The 21,758-nt window shown below is 38.9% G+C and overlaps 1 protein-coding gene across 4 annotated transcripts in view; it reads right to left on the bottom strand.

Annotated features, from left to right (window-relative positions):
- Positions 1–21,705, bottom strand: part of NUDT9 (nudix hydrolase 9) — a 36,078-nt gene extending 14,373 nt beyond the window's left edge. The window contains exons 1-4 of one of the 4 annotated variants that reach the window (XM_015138743.3): positions 21,606–21,705; positions 8,850–9,089; positions 5,743–5,838; positions 2,089–2,175 (exon numbers count right to left, since the gene is read on the bottom strand). In XM_015138743.3, coding sequence (XP_014994229.1) covers positions 2,089–2,175; positions 5,743–5,838; positions 8,850–9,046 — 380 coding nt within the window. In that variant the 5' untranslated portion in view covers positions 9,047–9,089; positions 21,606–21,705. Of the gene's footprint in view, positions 1–2,088; positions 2,176–5,742; positions 5,839–8,849; positions 9,090–21,344 lie in introns of all 4 variants that reach the window. The other 3 variants (XM_015138745.3, NM_001261782.2, XM_078001707.1) reach the window with 3 other exon arrangements.
- Positions 21,706–21,758: the final 53 nt, after the last annotated feature.

The following is a 21,758-nucleotide window of genomic DNA, read 5'->3' as shown; positions in this document are numbered from 1 at the left end:
CTGACCTTCTTAATTCTGATTCATGCTCATCAAGAGACCTGAATATGATTTGGTTTACCAGATAGGTCTGCCTCGGGAAGAGAACGCCTCTCCCCTGTTCTGAAACCTGCAGTGGCTCCAGTCCATACTACCAATTTTGGCATTTAAAATTCTTCACAATAAAACTGCGCAAAAATTAATTTTTAGTTTCATTTTTCACCCACTACTCTCCTACAAGAATATTCTGTTTCAACCAAGCCGGTCTCTACTCAGATATTACTACAAACCCTTTTCTTAGGCTTCCTGCTATCTCCCTATCCAAGGTTCAAGTTCAGCTCAAATCTACCTGCTTTATAATGCCTTTCTTGAGTGCTCTAGTTTACCACAGCCATGCCCCACATCCAATCTTCTAAAGCATCCTGAATCACCCATACTATTTGATCATATTTAACATGTTTTCTTACTTCATATTTTCCATCTTGCAAATAAAGCCATAGCTCTTCAGTCACAGAGAACCAACTTAGGATTCTTAGATTTTTTTTATATCTACTAAAGTGCCTACTCAACGCTGAGAACAAATAGATGTTCAATAAATAGATGCATAAATAGAATTAACCTTCTTTATATAATGCCTAACCTACTCATAATGACAGCTTTATACTTATATCACATCACTATTGTATATAAAATCCCTTAAAAATATCAATTATATATACATCTGCATGCATATTTATGTAATATACGTATGCTGGCATGTGTGTGTGTGTGTGTGTGTACAGTCATGTGCCATATAATGATGTTTTGGTCAATAACAGACCATATATGCAATGGTGGTCCCATAAGATTATGATGGAGCTGAAACATTCCTATCACCTAATGATGTCATAAGCCATTGTTAATATCCTCACCCAATGCATTACTCACATGCTTGTGGTGATGCTGATGTAAACAAACCTACTACACTGCCAGTCATAAGAGTACCATTACATACAGTACATAATACTTGATAATAAGTGACTATGTTACTGGCTTATGTATTTACTATACTGTACTTTTTATCATTATTTTAGAGTATATTCCTTCTACTTATAAAAAAAGTTAACTGTAAAACAGCCTCAGGCAGGTCCTTCAGGAGATATTCAAGAGGAAGACATTATTATCATTGGAGATGACAGCTCCATGCATATTACTGCCCCTGACAGCTTTCCAGTGGGACAAGATATGGAGGTGGAAAACAGTGATATTGATGATCCTGACCTTATATAGCCCTAGGCTAATGTGTGTATTTGTATCTTAGTTTTTAACAAAAAGTTTAAAAACAAACAAACAAAAAAACTTGTTTTAATTAAAAAAAGCTCACAGAAGAAGGATATAACAAAAAAACTATTTTTGTACGGTTGCACAATGTGTTTTAAGCTGTTATAAAAAAGCCAAAAAGGTTTTAAAAATGTTTAAGTTTATAAAGTAAGGAAGTTACAGTAAGTTAAGGTCAATTTATTATTCACAAAAGGAAAATGTTTTTTATAAATTTGGTGTAGCCTAAGTATGCAGTGTTTATAAACTCTACAGTAGTGGACAGCAATGTCTTAGGCTTTCATGTTCACTCACCACTCACTCTGACTCACCCAGATCAACTTCCAGCCCTAAGAGCTCCATTCAGGGTAAGTCCCTGAAACATGTGCATGGTTTTTTATCTTTTATATTGTATTTTTACCTACTTTCCCTATGTTTAGATCTATATACACTTACAATTGTGTTACAGTTGCCTACAGTATTCAGTACAGTAACATGCTGTACAGGCTTGTAGCCTAAGAGTAATAGGCTATAGCATATAGCATAGGTGTATACTACTTACTTGATTATACCTACACAACCTAGGCTTATGTAAATATACTCTATGATGTTCGCACAACAACAAAATCACCTAACAATGCATTTCTCAGAACGTGTCCTCATTGTTAAGCAATGCATGACTGTATATACACATATATATACAAACACATACATATGCATATACACACAGGTATACATATATACACACAGCTACAGTCTGCATTTTTTCTATCACTTAGCTCTTTGCTACTGATATGTTTTTTTATTGGCTCTTACCTGGTTATAATGGGATCTGCAGCATGATTTGGGCCCCATCGTCCCAAAAGCCCCCGGCCAACCAGTCCAGTCCGTCCTGCAGGATTTCTGGAAAAACAAAAGCATAAAATAAATTGAATGTTTTCATCTTTTTAACCTGATTTGATATAACCCAAAAGAAGGGAATACAAGCAGTAAGACGGAACTAATAAGTCCTTACAAATCCAACGGTACTACCACATATCTGGTGCTGAGGTTATGTATGCCATTACATTGCTATTTAATTTTTCTTTTGTGCATGTGATATGCTTTGAACTTGAACCAGGAAGAGGTTCTCATATCCAAAGTGGTTCTACAATGTGATGATTTGTTTCAGTTTTCACCTATACTCCTAAATTCAAACTAGAACCTTCCTGCATTCTTTTGGAACACCCACATCTCTCTTCACTTTCTCATTATTCTCATTTCCTACTCTACTCTCCTATAACCCTTCCCATTAAAGTTGTTCCTGTTACATTAAGTCCATTTTTCCTCAATGGTTTCTGGATTTTTATTATCATCAATAATATATATTTGTAGTATACAATAAGGTATTAGTATTACTATTTCACAGATTTCAAGTATACTAAAATACAATTTTATAAAAATGCCAACTATTTAACCTGATGCCACAATCCAGTGTTAAAAATTTGTCAGATAAACCCATCAATATTCATGCCTGTGTCATTTTATTTCAGTAAATATCCTTTAAATGTTTAACTTTCACTATGTACTACTAAAAAAATGTTCTAACATGTAATTCTACCTAAGGGTACATATCTTTTGGCCTCCCACTATATGAAAGTAAATAAACAACTTGCCAAAATATCCCTTTCTGCCATTTTTTTTATTCTTTCTTCCCAGTGACTGTTATTAAAATTGAATGAATTTTTATATTGTTTTTGTATAGACTCAGAAATATTTCAGCAAGACTTGCAAATAGCAACAGAAAGAAAAGACAAGACAGCTGACAATAATTCTTTCCAAATTAACAGGAGGAAGGGCAGAGTGGCCAGCAACCATGTGTGTGTGTGTGTGTGTGTGTGTGTGTGTGTGTGTGTATATATATATACATACATATATATGTGTGTGTATATATATATATATATATACACACACACTTTTTTTTTTTTTTTTTTTTGAGACGGAGTCTCACTCTGTTGCCCAGGCTGGAGTGCAGTGGCATGATCTCAGCTCACTGAAACCTCCGTCTCCTGGGTTCAAACAATTCTCCTGCCTCAGTCTCCTGAGTAGCTGGGATTACAGGCATGCGCCACCATGCCTGGCTAATTTTTGCATTTTTAGTAGAGACATGGTTTCACCATGTTGATCAGGCTGGTCTTGAACTCCTGACCTCATGATACACCCGCCTCAGCCTCCCAAAGTGCTGGGATTACAGGCGTGAGCCACCGTGCCCGGCCTGCAACCATATTTTATTCCATGTAACCACACATCCCTGAACACAAGTGATCAAGGCCAACATTAATAGACAGGTTAGTTTGGATAGATGACCAAGACTGTAACTTGTAAACAGGAAACTGGAAAGGACACACAGATTATATTAAAACCTGAAAAGCAGAGATGGTTATTTGCAAAGAGAGAGTAGTAAGCCAGCAATATAGACAAAAGCATAAATGAGGCAGAGAGAGAGTCCTGATGGATTTCGAATTCCATGTTTTCCTAAAGTCAGCTGCATTTTTGCTTTGAGCTCCTTGAGACATTCCTATAGCCTTAAAATAAATTTTACTTTTGCTCAGGCAAGCTAAAGTTAGTTTCTATTAGTCAAAGAGACTTGACTAAACGAACAATCTATCTTGCATTTCCATCTATGTATCTTACCTATCTTTTCATATATTTTATCTTTTTGTAATTTTATCTATAAAAGAACCTAAGGAATCAGTCAAATGCAAGGAGAATTTGACTTAAAAAGACTCAATAACATAGAAAGATGTGTAAGTTATCACCAAAGAAAGAACTTAGCAAAACTGAAGGACCAGGTTGAGATGAGAGGAGTACTACCATTTCCTTGTCTTACAGGAACCAAGAATACAAAGCGTTAACATTTTTATAAGGTGATAACCATGATTTCAAATCTGTGATCCTTCTTTGGTTTTATTTAGTACATGCTAATTTTTACATTTCTTTCTAATATTTTAATATGATTTGGCTCTGTGACTCCACTCAAATCTCACCTCAAATTTTAATTCTCGTAAGTTGAGGGCAGAACCTGATGGGAGGTGACTGGATCATGGAGGGCAGTTTCTCCATGCTGTTCTCATGATAGTGAGTGAGTTCTCATGAGATCTGATGTTTTTTTTGGTTTTGTTTTGTTTCTTTTGAGATGGAGTCTTGCTCTGTTGCCCAGGCTGGAGTGCGGCGGCACGATCTTGGCTCATTCCAACCTCTGCTTCCTGGGTTCAAGCAATTCTCTTGCCTCAGCCTCCCAAATAGCTGGAATTACAGGCGCCCGCCACCATGCCCAGCTAATTTCTGCATTTTTAGTAGAGACAGGATTTTGCCATATTGGCCAGGCTGGTCTCGAACTCCTGATCTCACATGATTCATCCACCTTGGCCTCCCAAAGTGCTGGGATTACAGGTGTGAGCCACCGTGCCTGGCCAATCTGATGGTTTTATAAGGGGCTTTTCCCCCTTTACTTGTTCACTCTCTGTCACCTGCTGCCATGGAAGATGTACCTTTGCTTCTCTCTTGCCTTCTGCCATGACAGTAAGTTTCCTGAGGCCTCCCCAGCCATGCAGAACTGTAAGTCAATTAAACTTCTTTCCCTTATTAATTACCCAGTCTTGGGTATGTCTTTTTTTTTTTTTTTTTTGAGACGGAGTCTCGCTCTGTCGCCTAGGCTGGAGTGCAGTGGCACAATCTCAGCTCACTGCAACCTCCACCTCCCAGGTTCAAGCAATTCTCCTCCCTCAGCCTCCTGAGTAGCTGGGATTACAGGTGCCCACCACCACGTCCGGCTAAATTTTGTATCTTTAGTAGAGATGGGGTTTCTCCATGTTGGTCAGGCTGGTCTTGAACTCCTGACCTCAAGTGATCTGCCCACCTCGGCCTCCCAAAGTGCTGGGATTACAGGCGTGAGCCACCGCACCCAGCCAGGTATGTCTTTATAGCAGTGTGAGAACAGGCTAATACATTTTTATAATATCTTCTTAAGGAAAATGGATAATTTTTTAGTTGTACAGAAAAATCATTTTTTAAAAAATATAGAAAGACCCTTGATGTTAAATTTTTGCGTTATCTTTATTTTTACTCTTACAGGTTTGGATAAATTCTTACTTTAAGATACTATACCATTTAATAAATATCTGCTGAACAATTTTCCTTTCTATTAATGTATTCAATTATTTCTATTTTCAAGATAAAATTACAAAAAGATGCATTCAAACGCTGCCTCTGCCACTTGCTCGCTGTATACAAATTGCTTACACTCTTTCCTTCAATTAAAAATTCAACTAAAAATATCCACCAACAGGGTTATTGTGCAGATTTAATTAGATCACATATATAAATAAATTTGTACAACATCTGGGTCATACAAGGATTTGATAAATACGAACTGTCTTTTCTACTTTTTGGTGACTCATTATTGCAAGATGCTCTACTCCCAGTACCTACCTTGGTCTTCCATTTTCAATCTCATACAGGCCATTCTTGCTCTTTCTCTCAACATGCCCATCCTTTTCATTAAACTTGGGAGAAAAATTACTTTCACTGTAATGAGAATACCAATGTAAAATAAGAAATAATCATTCAAAACTACCAACAGCTTAATAATGCAAGTCAATCTGTTATCCATAGGAAGTATTTCTGAAACAGTAAATTTTTAAGGGTTAGTTTTTTTTTCCACAAATCCGTCTTATTCCTTCAAAACAATTTTTAAGGGAAAAAAAAAGTTTTAACCAAAACACCATACATTACAAAGATATATATTATTATTAAACTTATTAACCCCTCTGGGAAGGACTACCAGCAGAAGAGCTAGAGCTCCTACCACATGCTACAGAAAGGTGTATTAGCAAGAAGGAATTGTTGGTGGGCACATTATGAAAACTATTGGTTCCCATGTGATTCCAAAAATAAGATTCCTTCCGACGATGTTTCTACTATTTCAAAATAATTTAAATTTCTTCAAATGCACACTGATTAATATTTTTATCAAAGAAAACCCACGAAGCAGTGAATTTGCCCCACAAGCTGCATAATAAATATGATGTAAATTAAAAACAGACATACTATGCTGGAAATGTTCTAGATTTTGATCTGGGCAGTGGTTACAGAGCTTTGTAAATGTAAAACTTTACTGAGCTGCACACCTTCACATGTAAGAAATGTGCACTTTACAGCCGGGCACGGTGGCTCACGCCTGTAAGCCCAGCACTTTGGGAGGCCGAGGTGGGCAGATCACGAGGTCAGGAGATCGAGACCATCCTGGCTAACACGGTGAAACCCCATCTCTAATAAAAAAATACAAAAAAAATAAAGAAATGTGCACTTTAATATATTTATATCATGCCACAACAAAAAAATTTTTATGTTTTATTTCTTCTTTTTTTTTTTGAAATGGAGTCTTTTTTCTGTCGCCCAGGCTGGAGTGCAATAGCACTATCTTGGTTCACTGCAACCTCCACCACCCAGGTTCAAGCGAATCTCCTGCCTCAGCCTGCCGAGTAGCTGGGACTACAGGAACATGCCACCATACCCGGCTAGTTTTTTATATTTTTAAATATAAATATATTTTATAAACAGAATATGTATTATATATATATAAATAAAATATACATTTTATATTTTTAAAATATAAAAAATTAACCGGGTGTGGTGGCACGCTCCTGTAGTCCCAGCTACTCGGCAGGCTGAGGGTTTCATCATGTTGGCCAAGCTGGTCTCAAACTCCTGACCTCAAGGGATCCGCCCACCTCGGCCTCCCAAAGTGCTGGGATCACAGGCGCGAGCCACTGTGCCCGGCCCAACAAAAAATTTTGTAAACAGACATAACTAAACTACTCTCCTCACCACTATAAAATCCCTGCCATAATTGCACTGACAGTGAATAAAGAGTTATGTAGCACTGGATAGTTCATGGGCAGTTCTGACACAGATTTCACTTTTTTCTTGCTTTAAAGCCAGTGAGTGAGCAAAGAAATATCCGTGGGTTGGGGAATAATTTCCAACTTCAACGATCCATACATTTTCTTAAGACTTCTAACCAATCTGCCATCTAACATGCAAATAAAAAGAATTAAATGATAAAAACCATGAAATTATAAAACCAGAGTTGCAATGCCTTTGGGACTCTAGAGAGGCACCCCTTTAAAAAAATCACCAGGCATGCTGGCTCACGCCTGTAACACCAGCACTTTGGCAAGCCAAGGCAGAAGGATCACTTGAGCTCAGGAGTTCGAGACCAGACTGGACAATAATACTGTGAGAACTCATCTCTGCTAAAAATTTAAAAGTTAGCCAGGCATGGTGGCACACACCTGTAGTCCCAGCTGCTCTGGAGGCTGAAGTGGGAGGATCACTTGAGCCCAGGAGATCAAGGCTGCAGTGAGCTATGATCACACCACTGCACTCCACCCTGGGTTAGAAAAGGAACATAAAGGGGTGGGAAAAATGGGGAGATGTTGGTCAAAGGGTATAAAGTTTCAGTTATGCAAAATGAGTAAGTTCTAGAGATCTAATTTACAGTGTGGTGACTACAGTTAATAATACTGTTCTTGTCCAGCCTGGACAAAACAGTGAGACCCCATCTCTACTTAAAAAAAAAAAGTAAAATAAAATTAGCCAAGTATGGTGGAATATGCCCATAGTCCTAGCTAGTCAGGTGGCTAAGACAGGAGAATCACCTGAGCCCTGGAGTTGAAGGTTAGAGCAAGCTATGATCACATCACTGTACTCCAGCCTGGGTGAAGTACAGTCTCAAAAATAGAGAGAGCACCAGTCTCAAAAATAGTAATAATACAGCATTGTATACTTGAAACTCGCTGAGAGTAGATCTCAACTGTTCTCACTACACACACAAAAAAAGGTAGCCATGTAAGATTATTTTAAATGGCTTGATTGTGGTAATCACTTCAAAATGTATATGCATGTCAAAATATCACATTGTACACTTTATATATAGTTATTTGTCAATCATACATCAATAAAGCTGGAAAAAATAAAAGAAACAAACACAAAATGTTAATCAATGTGGCACTTCTATGAATTTAGTGAGAGCCCTTTCTCTCTCATTCTTCCCCTCTCTCTCCCCTTTATCCCTCTTCTATTTTTTCACACTGGTTTATCATCATCCTGTTCTTAGTAACCTGGAAAATTTGCTGAAAAATACTTTCACAAGTCTAGTTATATTGGAAAACAACCACAAAAGATATTCTATTGATAACCCAAACAGAACACATGAAAACAAGTACCATCAGCTGTTATTTCAAAACAAATATAATAGTACCAGCTGTTATTTCATAACACATAGCTGATGCTATTTGTTATTTCAAATCAAAACAGATTTAACTATTTGCAATTATCCTCCTAAAACCCCCAAAAGAATAAAAAAAATGAACTGTTTATCTTTGGCAAGAATTCAAGCAAATGTGGAAACTAAGTTATAACACAGCTAAGCATAGATTGAAATTATTTTCAGGTGTCAAAAAGATACTTTACAAATAAAACCATTAACTTCTCTAAAAGTCTTACTCCCAGCTAATGCTGTCTTATTTGCTCACCTGATCTGAGGATCTGCCCACCTGGGTCCAGCCAAGACAGAGACTGCAGTGTATTCCACAGGGTTATAGTCCTGCCACTCAACAAGCCAGCCCACTTTCTCATTAGGAACCTGGCTTCGTTCAACTTTTGAACCTGGGTAAGGAGACGTCCGAGCCTTATTGTGGGAATTCTCTTTGGAACCATTAGAACCAGACATGACGTTGGTATTAAGATGAAACCAACAAGATGAAAACGAGTTTCTGGGGGAGAAAAAGAAAAAACATTTTACATAAATACCAAAAATATATTAATTAAAGAACCTAGGCCGGGCGTGGCGGCTTATGCCTGTAATCCCAGTACTTTGGGAGGCCGAGGTGGATCACCTGAGGTTAGGAGTTCAAGACCAGCCTGACCAACATGGTGAAATGCCATCTCTTCTAAAAAGACAAAATTAGCCAGGCATGGTGGCATATGCCTGTAATCCCAGCTACTTGGGAGGGTGAGGCAAGAGAATCGCTTGAACCCAGAAGGCAGAGGTTGCAGTGAGCCAACATCGCGCCATTGCACTCCAACCTGGGCAACAAGAGCAAAAACTCCATCTCAAAAAAAAAAAAAACAACAGAAAAAGAACCTAATTCAAAGACCCAAAAACATACTTCCCAATTTCAAAAACCTTTAAGTGTCAGAAAATTCAAATATGATGCATATTAGTCTAAAAGTCCAACATCTATGAGAGATTATTTTCAAATATACATTTTTGTAACATATAGCTAAATCTTATTAGTTGGAACCCACTCACTGAATTTATTTTAGGCAAAAAAAAAAAAAAAGACACAAGCTTACTTGTGTGTTACCTGTTGTAGAAGGGGAAGTTTGTTATGAAAACTCAAACCATAAAAACAAATGTAGGCCCGGCGTGGTGGCTCATATCTGTAATCCCAGCACTTTGGGAGGCCGAGGTGGGCAGACCACTTGAGGTCAGGAGTTCGAGACCAGCCCGCTCAACATGGTGAAACCCTGTCTCTACTAAAAAATACAAAAATTAGCCAAGTGTGGTGGTGCGCACCTGTAATCCCAGCTACTGGGGAGGCTGGGGCAGGAGAATCGCTTGAACCCAGGAGGTAGAGGTTGCAGTGAGCCAAGATTGTGCCACTGCACTCCAGCCTGGGCAACAGAGAGAGACTCCATCTCAAAAAACAAAAAGTATAAAAGAAAATCGTTTAAAGTCTATGTGAAGGAATGCATTTTTAAAAAATCATCTATAATATACACGTAAAACGTATGGCAAAAATGGTTCAAAGGAAAAATGGGAAAATAGAAATTAAATACTGAAAAATTCTTACACTGAAAACGAACTAATGTAATATAATCTGAAGGTAGACTGTGGTAAATACACAAATTGTAACCTGTAGAGCAAAATTTAAATAAAATATACAGGCATGAAACAATTGGAGAGCATATGCAAAAGAAAAATCAACCAACCTTCACCCTAACCACACAGCATATACAAAAAATTTTTCATATCTCATCTTGCCCAAAAAGTTAAATGGCTTCTCATTATCCTTAAAATAAAATACGAATTCTTGATGACCTTAAATTAGGACATCTAAAGTAGGAAAGGAGATTCTGAGGACATGGTAAAATTATGATAGCTCCTTTCCCCTGCTCTCACAATACCAGTCAGTTTGACCTTCTTAAGACAAATGATTGACGGGGCAAACATCCACTTGACCAAGGTTGTGGAATAAGTCAACTGCATGTGCCTCCTGATCTCATACAGTGAGAAGTACACAACAATCATTTGAGGTATTTCTGCCAAAAATATATGACATGAATCTGGACATTAGGAAACACAGGACAGACCCGGGTTAAGAGGCATCTTACAGAATAAAGGTGTGTACTCTCTAAATTGGTAAGGTCATGAAAGATAGAGAAAAGTGCAGGAACTCTTCTAGATAGATCAAGACTAAAAAGACATGACAATTAGAAGCAATCAATGATCCTGGATGGGCTGATAACCATAAAAGAAAAAGTAAACATTGCAGGATAGGTAGTAAAGTTTGAATGGGGTTGTATAAATAATTTTAAAAGGCGAATTTTTTTAAAGTATCTATTTACTCCCAACAAAGAAAAACCCAGGACCAGATGTCTTTACTGATAAATTCTACCAAATATTTAAAGAAGAATCAACACCAATATTCCTTCAACTCTTCCAAAAACCTGAAGAGGAAATAAACACTTCCAAACTCACTCTATGAGGCCAGCATTATCCTGATACTAAAGCTCGACAAAGACACTATAAAAAAAAACTACAAACGAGAATCTTTGATTAATACTGATGTGAAAATCCTCAACAAAATAATAACAAACAGAATTCAACAGCACATGAAAAGGATTATACACCATGACCAAGGGAGACATTCCTGGAATGCAATGATGGTTCCACATAATGAAAATCAATCAACATAATGTACCACATTAACAAAACTTTTTTAAAAAACACAATCCTCTTGATTGATGCAGAAAATTTATCTAACAAAATTCAACACCCTTTCATGATTTAAAAATATTCAACAAACTAGCAATAGATGGAAATTACCTCAACATAATAAAGGCCATATATGAAAAGCCCACAGCTAATGGTGTAAAGGTGAAATACTGAAAGTTTTTCCTCTAAGATCAGGAACAAGACAAGGATGTTCACTTTATTTAATATAATACTGGAAGTTCTAGCCAGAGCAATTAGGAAAGAAAAAGAAGTTCCGGCCAGAACAATTAGGAAATGAAAGAAAGGAAAAGGCATCCAAATTGGAAAGGAAGAAGTAAAACTGGTTGAGCATTCCTAATCCAAAAATCCAAAATCAGAAACTTTTTGATTGCTGATATGATGCCACGATAGAAAATTCCACACCTCGCTTCATGTTGATGGGTCACATCAAAATTGTTTCAGGCACAAGTTTAAAATATTGTATAAAATTATCTCCAGGCTACCTGTTTAAAGTATACATGAAACATATATGAATTTCACGTTTAGACTTGAGTCCCATCTCCAAGACATCTCATCATGTGTATGTAAATATTCCAAAACCTGAAATCCAAAACGCTCTGGTCCCAAGCATTTTAGATAAGGGATACTCAACCTGTATTTACACATCGCATGATATTTTATGTAGAAAACCCAAGATAATTTACGAAAAAACTGTTAGAACTAATAAATGAATTCAGCAAAGTTGCAAGGCATGAAATCAACACACAAAAATGGTTACATTAAAAAACACTAACAGGCTGGGTACGCTGGCTCATGCCTGTAATCCCAGCACTTTGGAAGGCAGAGGTGAGTTTGAGACCAGTCCAGCCAACATGGTGAAACCCTGTCTCTACTAAAAATACAAAAATTAGCTGGGTGTGTGGTGCATGCCTGTAATCCCAGCTACTCAAGAAGCTGTGGCAGGAGAATCGCTTGAACGCTGGAGGCAGATGTTGCAGTAAGTTGAGATCGAGACTCTATCTCAAAAACAAAGCACTAATAATTAACAATCCAAAAGGAATATTAAGAAAACAATTCTACTTACAATAGCATCAAAAAGAATAAAATACTTAGGAATAAACTTAAGGAAGCAAAACTTTTATACACTGAACACTACAAAATATTGCTAAAAGAAGTTAAAGACACCAACAAATAAAAAGACATCCTGTATTCATTGACTGGAAGAAAATATTGTTAAGATGTCAATACTACTCAGTTATCTACAGATCCAATGCAATCTCTGCCAAAATCCCAATGATGTTTTTCCAGAAACAGAAAACTCTACCTTAAAATTTATATGGAATCTCAAGGAACCCCAAATAGCCAAGACAATCTTGAAAGGGAAAAACAAAGTTCAAGGTCTCACACTGACTACACAGCTATAGCAATCACAACACTGAGATACTGGCATACAGACAGACATATAGACTAATGGAATAGAAGTAGAACCCAGAAATAAATCCTCATAATAATTTCTGACAAAGGTACCAAGATCATTTCAACAGGCAAAGGGCAGTCTTTTCAACAAATGGTGCTAGGAAAATTGGATATTCACATGCAAAAGTAGTATGAATTTTGACTCTTACCTTACACCATATAAAAATATTAACTAAAAATGGGTCAAAGACCTACACATACGACCTAAAATGATCAAAATCTTAGAGGAACACATGCTGACAAAATTTCATGACACTGGATTTGGCAATGAGTTTCTGGATATGACACCACAAGTACAAGCAACAAGAGAAAAAATAGATAAGTTGGACTACATATTACATCAAAATGAAAAACTTCTGGGTATCAAAAGACACAATCAAGAGTGAAAAAGCAATCCATGGAACAGGAGAAGATACTTGTGAATCACATGTCTGATAAGGGGTTGGTTATATCCAGAATACAGAAAGAACTCCCACACACAACAACAATAAAACAACCCAATTAAAAAATGGGCAAAGGACCCCAATAGACATTTCTCCAAAAAAGATATACAAATGGCCAATAAGCACATGGAAAGATGCTCAATATCACTAATTATTAGACAAAAGCAAGTCAAAACCTCAATGAGATACTGCCTCAGACCCATTAGATAATTACCACTATCAAAAAAACAATACAGAAAATAAGTATTGGCAAGGATGTGGAGAAATTTACTTGCTAATAAAAACAATGACATCAAACAATTTGTATTTCCATAAGGTATTGCTGAAAAAAGATTCAGTGAAGTGCTATAATACAATACTATTTTTATAAAGCAAGGACATAAAAAATAAGTAAGTACATACATTTTGGTGCATATATATAATGTATTAGTTTTCTATTGAAGCCATAACATATCACCACAAATTCAACGACTTAATACAAATTCATTCTCTTACAGTTTTGTAGGTTAGAAGTCCAACAAAGGTCTCACTGGGCTAAAGGCAATTTACCAGCAGGGCTGCATTCCTTTCTGGAGACTCAAGAGTTAAAAATTCATTCGCCTCCCTTTCCCAGCTTCTAGAGGGAATCCCTATTCCATCTGCATTCTGTGGCTCATGGCCCCCTTCCATCATCTTCAAAGCCAGCAACATAGAATCTCTCTCTGACCATTCATTAGTAGTCATATCTTTGATCACGGCCAGGTCATTTTTTAAGGACTCTCAATTACATCAGGCGCGCCTTCCAGGATGCTCTCCCCATCTCAAAGTCCTTAACCTTCATCACATCTGTACTCTCTTTTGCTATGTAAGGCAACATATACACAGGTTCCAGGTATTAGGATGCATGCATACTTGGGGGGCCATTATTCTGCTTACCACAAATGTCTATACTATTTATTATATAAGCATATATAGAAGAATCCACATAATCAGGTTCTTAACATAAGCTAGGAAATAAGGGGCTGATGTGAATAGACGCAGAAGCAAACAGGAAGAGGGAAAAGGAAGGAAGAAGAAGAAAAAGGAAAGGGAGGGGGAAAGGGGAGTAGAGGAGAGAAGAAAAAGAGGATGGGGGGGAAAGAAGAGAGAGTGGCAAAGATGGGGAGGAAAAGGGGAGAGAGAAAAGGAGAAAAGGAAAGGGAGTTGCAAGAAAGGATAAGCAAAAAAGAGAAAAACAGATTTAAAAAAAAAAGGATAAGAAATAAAACGGAAGAAAAAGGAGAAAAGGAAACAAGGAAAAAAAGAGAAGGAAAAAAGACTCCCAAACATACCAAATAAAGTGAGGTATGCCTGATCAAATTTATGCAATTAGGGAAAATTACATAATTATATATATATATATATACAAAAAGAAACTTATCAGTGGGGCATGCTGGCTCACGTCTGTAATCCCGACACTTTGGGAGGCCAAGGCAGGAGGACTGCTTGAAGCTGGAAGTTCAAGACCACCCTAGGTGAGATAGTGAGACCCTTATCTCTACAAAAAATTTTAAAAGTTAGCCAGGCATGCTGGTACATGCCTGTAGTTGCTGCTACTCAGGAAGCTGAGGTGGGAGGATCTCCTGAGTCCAGGAGGTTAAGGCTGCAGTGAACCATGATCACGCCACTGCACTCCAGCCTGGGCAACATAATGAGATCCTGACTCATTAAAAAAATAAGAAACCCTTTTTTTTTTTTTTTAATTAAAATTCTTAATCTGACTTACAAGAACTGCCTACTAGACTTCCTCCTGGTCCCTCTTCAGTGTATACAGTGTATATATGTACCTACCATTAGGTATCATACACAAGTTTCACTGCCCTAAAGGCAGTGAATTTTATGTGTACAATTCCGTAACAGTTGATGCGTGTCATTATACATTTGTCCAAACCATAAAGTACGAGACCAAGAGTAAACCCTGATATAAACTACAGGACTTTGGGTGACAAAGCGTCAATGTAGGTTCGATTGTAACAAACGTATGGCTCCGTGGCTCTGTGGGGATGCTGACGATGAGGGAGGCTAAAGTCCTCTGTGCTACCCCAATTCATCCAACTCCTGATCTTTTTACTGTCTCCACAGTTATGCCTTCAAGAATGCCATACAGTTGGAATCATACAGCCTTCCTTCAGTTAATAATATGCATTTAAGATTCCTCCATGTCTTTTCATGGCTTGATAGCTCATTTCTTCTTAGCACTAAATAGTATCCCATTGGCTGGATGTACCGCAGTTTATTTACCCATTCATCTATTGAAGAACATCTTGGCTGCTTCTAAGTTTTGGCAGTTATGAATAAAACTGCTATAAACATTTGTGTGCAGGTTTTTGTGTGGACTTAAATTTTCAGTCCATTGGGTAAATACCAGAGTGTGACTGCTGCATTATAAATGTTGAGTTCTGTAAGAAACTGCCAAACTGTCAGTTGGATTTTTAACTGGTTTCATTCTTTCCTATTTTTGTGCGTCTACAGTTTTATGTACTATTCAAGCTATTCTCTTTCATCACATTTAAAGACTCTGAAACAATTACTATTTCATTTTACACTCACTTTACATCTGTAAAGTGTTGTAAAACACCCCAAAATCGGGAAACCCTAACCAATAAAGAAGTGAATATCCCCAGACGGGCTGAAAACTAGTGTAAGGTGAGCGAATATCTGATTTGTGACTAACTTTATTAAAAGCGGTAGGTTCATTCACTTCCATGCTGTGACAACTGTCTTGCTTCAGCTGCCACAGTTTAGGTAATGTACATAATGAATATTCTGAAAATAAAGAGTCCCTCCCTCACCTTAAACCCATACTCAATAAAAAATGAATACATATATGAAACACATTTATCAAAATTAGCAGACTTCAGGTGTTTTAAAAAGCAAAATTTTAACATATGGAACCCTAATCTCTAACTGAACTCTATTACAGAATGAGTTATGTTTCACGGTTTGGGAGTAGGGCAAGAAAAAAGTTAGGGCCATTAATTAAATACCCAACAGTAAACACTAATCCTGTTCCACTCCATCCCACCCAAGTACCAAAAATGTTTAAATAACTTAAGGCTCTTTGTTCCTTGATTTAGCAATAAAATGTTTATGGAATTCCACCAACCTACCTACTTGACAAGACAGACTTACACACTGGATTATTTACTTTTCTAAAACAAATTTAATTGTGCAAGAGCAAAAATTCAGACTATACATCTTATCACATCAAGAAGTGTTAACACTGCTATCTAAATATGCTATTTAAATGTGATACACTGTAACAGAAAAAAGAATACTTGTAATATACACACACACAGCCTAGACCTTTGTATTGTATTACTGAACAAGTGCAAGAAATATATTTGGCCTAGCAAATGGAAACTAAGTAATTGACAAAGTTCATTTACATGGCAAAAACCAGTTCTTAAGACTGGTAAACTTTAAAAAATGCAATACTGACATGGTGCTTTGAAATAAAGAAAATCTGCAACAATCATATTGTCATAACCACAGATAAATACAGACAGTGATTGCTATGTGCAAGACGCTGTTCTAAGCACTGTAAATTAACTCACTTGATCCTCACAACTGAGTTCAGTTACTTTTTTTTTTCTTAACCTTTTTTTTTTTTTTTGAGACAGGGCCTCACTCTGTTACCCAGGCTGGCGTGCATTGGTACAATCATGGCTCACTGCAGTCTCGACCTCCCAGGCTCAAGCAATCCTCCTGCCTCAGTCTCCTGAGTAGCTGGGACTACAGGCATGTGCTATCACACCTGGCTTTTTTTTTTTTTTCTTTTTTTCTTTTGGTTTCGTTTTGTCTTTTTGTTGAGGGAGCGGTTTGGTAAATCAGGTAGGCTCAGAGACTCCCAATTTTGTTTATTTTTTGTAGAGATGGGGTCTCACTGTATGTTGCCCAGGCTGGTCTTGAACTCCTAGGCCCAAGCAATGTTCCTGCCTCAGACTTCCAAAGTGCTGAGATTACAGGTGTGAGCCTCCACACCAGGCCATATTATCTTTTTTCCTTTTTTTTTTTTTTTTTTCAAAGAAATAAGAACATTAAGGCCAGGTGCAGTGGCTCACACCTGTAATCCCAGCACTTTGGGAGGCTGAGGCAGGAGGATCGAAAGGTCAGGAATTCGAGAACAGCCTGGCCAACATAGTGAAACCCGGTCTCTACTAAAAATACAAAAAAATTAGCCAGGCATGGTAGCAGTCACCTGTAATCCTAGCTACTCAGGAGGCTGAGGCAGGAGAATCACTTGAACCTGGGAGGCGAAAGTTGCAGAGAGCCAAGATTGTGCCACTGCATGCACATCAGCCAGGGCGACAGTGCGAGACTCCATCTCAAAAAAAAAAAAAAAAAAAAAAAGGAAATAAGAACCATTAAGAACCAGAGAGGTAAATAAGTTTACCAAGGTCACACAATTGAGTAGAAATCAGGATCCAAACCTAGGCAAGCTGTCTTAGAATTCCAGGCTCTTAACACTATGCTTTACTATCTCTATTTCATTTTTAGTTCATTCATGTGTTTTATGTATTCACAGGAATAAAACAATGTTCTACACATGTGACCCCAACAGATCCTTCCGGAAGATTTATATGTTGTGCTATTTAAAAGCATTCACCACATCTTTGTAATATAATACCTTTTTTCTAGAAAACCTACACTTGATGACTGGGAGCAGTGTCTCACACCTATAATCCCAGCTCTTTAGGAGGCCAAGGCAGGAGGATCACTGGAGCCCAATAGTTTGACACCAGCCTGGGCAACATAGGGAGACCCACCTCTACAAAAAAAAATAAAAAATTTTTAATTAGCCAGGCACGGTAGCACGCACCGGTAGTACCAGATACTCAGGATGCTGAGTTGGGATAATCATTTGAGCCCAGGAGGTTGAGACTGTAGTGAGTCATGATCACACTACTGCACTCCAGCCTAGGTGACAGAGCAAGAAAAAAAGGAAATGAACATTTGAAACCTTCTAGTAATCACAAAAACTAAGTGCAAAACTGTCATTTTCTGGGTTTTTCCAAATTATCAAAGACTGGTAAAATTCCTTTTTTTTTTTTTTTTTTTTTTTTTAAAGACAGGATCTCGGCCAGGCATGGGGGCTCACACCTGTAATCCCCGGCACTTTGGGAGGCAGAGGCGGAGAGATTACCTGAGGTCAGGAGTTCGAAACCAGCCTAGCCAACATAGTGAAACCCCATCTCTACTAAAAATATAAAACTTAGCCAGGCATGGTGACAGGCGCCTGTAAACCCAGCTACTCGGGAGGCTGGGGCAGGAGAATCGCTTGAACCTGGGAAGTGGAGGTTGCAGTGAGTGGAGATGGTGCCACTGCACTCCAGCCTGGGTGACAAGAGTGAGACTCCATCTCAAAAACAAAAAAAAAAGGAAAAGAACATTAGGGACAGGGTCTTGCTCTGTCACTCCAGCTGGAATGCAGAGATGCAATCACAGTTTACCACAGCCTCAAACTCAACTCCTGAGCTCAAGCAATCCTACTGATCACTTAGTAGTCTCTGAGCCTACTCTGCTCCTATGATAGTGAGGACTACACATGCATGCCACCAGGCCCAGTTAATTTTTTTTTTTTTTTTTTTTTTTAGAGACAAGGGTCTTGCTAAGTTGCCTAGACTGGTCTCAAACTCCTGGCCTCACATGATCCTCCCAGCCTCCCAAAGCACTGGGATTACAGGTGTTAACCATGGTGGCTGGCTGTAAAACTCTTCTTCTTGGCCGGGCGCAGTGGCTCACGCCTGTAATCCCAGCACTTTGGGAGGCCGAGGCGGGCGGATCACAAGGTCAGGACATCGAGGCCATCCCGGCTAACACAGTGAAACCCCGTCTCTACTAAAGAATACAAAAAATTAGCCGGGCATAGTGGCGAGCACCTATAGTCCCAGCTGCTCGGGAGGCTGAGGCAGGAGAAGGGCATGAACCCAGGAGGTGGAGGTTGCAGTGAACCGAGATTGTGCCACTGCACGCCAGCCTGGGCCACAGACCAAGACTCCGTCTCAAAAAAAAAAAAAAACTTTTCTTTGTTTTTCTTAAGACATTGTATCACTCTGTCACCCAGAATGGAATGCAGTGGCATGATCTCAGCTCACCGCAACCTCCTACCTCCCCGGCTCAAGCTATTCTGCCATATTAGTTACCAGGTACGTGGCACATTTGTTAACTGTTGGCTTTTTCTTTAAAGCCAGGACAGTCTCTGGTTCTGGATATACCTGCCTCATCTAGGGTTCCCAGAGTTATAAAAACGAAGAAGAATTGCCAAGCAAGTTTACAATGTTCTGCTGGCATCTAACAAAAAAAGCATTAGAGATTTCCAGAGAGCACATACGTGTATTCCTTCCTTCCTCAAATCCCACTGAAAGAAAATAAAGATAAAGGGAAATAAAATCCATACCAGGAGAAGGAATAAATGCCACCAGTGAATGACAGATGTTAACCAACTTCAGGAAGATGAAAAGTAGTTGGAATACTGACCTTCAAACCAGAGTAGGACAAAGTAAATTTAAGAATATGCACCAAGGACAGGCGTGGTGGCTCACGACTGTAATCCCAGCAATTTGGGAGGCTGAGACGGGCAGATCACGGGGTCAGAAGTTCAAGACCAGATCAGCCTAACCAAGGTAGTGAAATCCCATCTCTACTAAAAAATACAAAACAATTAGCTGGGCGTGGTGGCGCGCGCCTTTAGTCCCAGCTACTTAAGAGGTTGAGGCAGAAGAATCCCTTGAACCCAGGAGGCAGAGGTTACAGTGAGCCGAGATCGCGCCACTGCGCTCCAGCCTGGGAAACAGTGAAACTCCGTCCAAAAAAAAAAAAAAAAAAAACACCAAAGGATTAGGGGGAGATGCTATTCCTACAAGCTGAGCCGAGTTAGAGGTTTCAAGCTTGAAGTCAGTGGGCCCAAAGGTCATAAATTGGCAGCGGGACAAAAACCATGGAAATCACTCAATCCTCCTCCCTCCCCACTCTCCAAGCAAAAACTCCAAAATAGTTATGTTTGTCTCCAAGATAAAGTCAAAAGTTTTTTAGAAATGAAGGGGTAGGACCCCTATTGTGAATACTGCTGTTAAGAGTACACAGCAGAAACTTAGGCTTAACAATTTTACAGTTCACACTGAGGAAACAAAGTTAAACAGCTATACTCAGCGGAGAAGCTGCTCCTCCACTACTGTAAAGCCTGAAGCAAAAGGCAGGTTCCCAGCCTATCCGTCTGGTACCTGCTCACATGCCCTCAACTGAAACCTTCCTATCTAGGCGACCTGGTACAAAAAGCCACAAGTCAATTAGCGACCCGTGTACTGAAAACAAGACCTATTACTCACATTAACCAAAATATAGACAGATAACCAGTGCCCATCAGACGTTGGAGAAAAAGCAACAGAAGGAAACAGGCCCAAAAAGACACAGAACTATTGACCAACAGTAAACAGATTCAGGAAACATTTTTTTTTCTAATTATCATCTTTGTAGATTCAAGAGACTTTTAATATCTATAAGTAAGAAAAGGCTGCTGCACCTAGGACCCTGTGTTTACTAACTCAAAGAATAAAAACTGGAGAAGGAAAGAACAGAAGGAGGTAGTCTAAGACACCATAAATCCCTAAATTTATCCACAATAGACAAATTAAAAAAAAAAAAAAAAAAGGAGGTAGATAGCAAATATATTATCTACCCTGGAAAGGGGGTGGGGGAATAGTGATTTCACTTTTCATTTTACATCATTTTCAAGCTGTTTTAACTATGTACATATATTAATTCTAATAACAATGTTTTAAGTATTAACCATAAAAAAAAAAGGCACGGGACACCACCACCCCAAACAAGTGCTATTTAAACTCTCTCGTGATACTAACAAAGATTTACGGAGGATGGCAAATTTCAAAATAAGAGATCAAAAAGGGTCCCCGCCACTCGTTTTCCTCAAAAGCTAGATAAAACATTTTAGAGCCTTTTTGAAAACTTGCATATGACTAGAAAAACCCGGCAGACAAAGCAAAGCCTACAGAATACGCCGGAAATAAAGGTGGTTCCCACCCCAACTCAGGGTCTAGGGCAAATGAGCCGGCAGTAGGAGGGTGCAATACCTGAACGCAGGGATGCGGCGGCAGCCAGGGGACTTGACAGTCACAGAGGCCAAGGCCACAGAGAGAGACACTGCAGCTAAAGCCCTTCCCAGGAGGCGTCGGGCCATCAGCGCCCCGAGGGCGGCTTCGCGATGCCAGGTTGCTCTTAGTTGGTGCCTCCGCCTCCCCACAACCCACAGCTCCGAGTCCCGGCCCCCCGTATCTAGTGGGCACTAGGACCCGGCTGCCGTTGGGTTCCCGAACGGGAGTAGCTGTGCCTACCTATAAATCACAAATCAAGCGCCCTCCCACGCTAGAGTCCAAGTCTTTACCCAGTGCATCGAGAAAAATCCACACCAGCACGTGACGCACAGCGCCAGCTGCCGGAAGAACCGCAACCAATGACGTCGTAACTTTCTGGCTGCGTAATGGCGC

Source organism: Macaca mulatta, chromosome 5, assembly GCF_049350105.2.
Source record: "Macaca mulatta isolate MMU2019108-1 chromosome 5, T2T-MMU8v2.0, whole genome shotgun sequence".
NCBI lineage: Eukaryota > Metazoa > Chordata > Mammalia > Primates > Cercopithecidae > Macaca > Macaca mulatta.
This window is presented reverse-complemented; position numbering and strand designations above follow the sequence as displayed.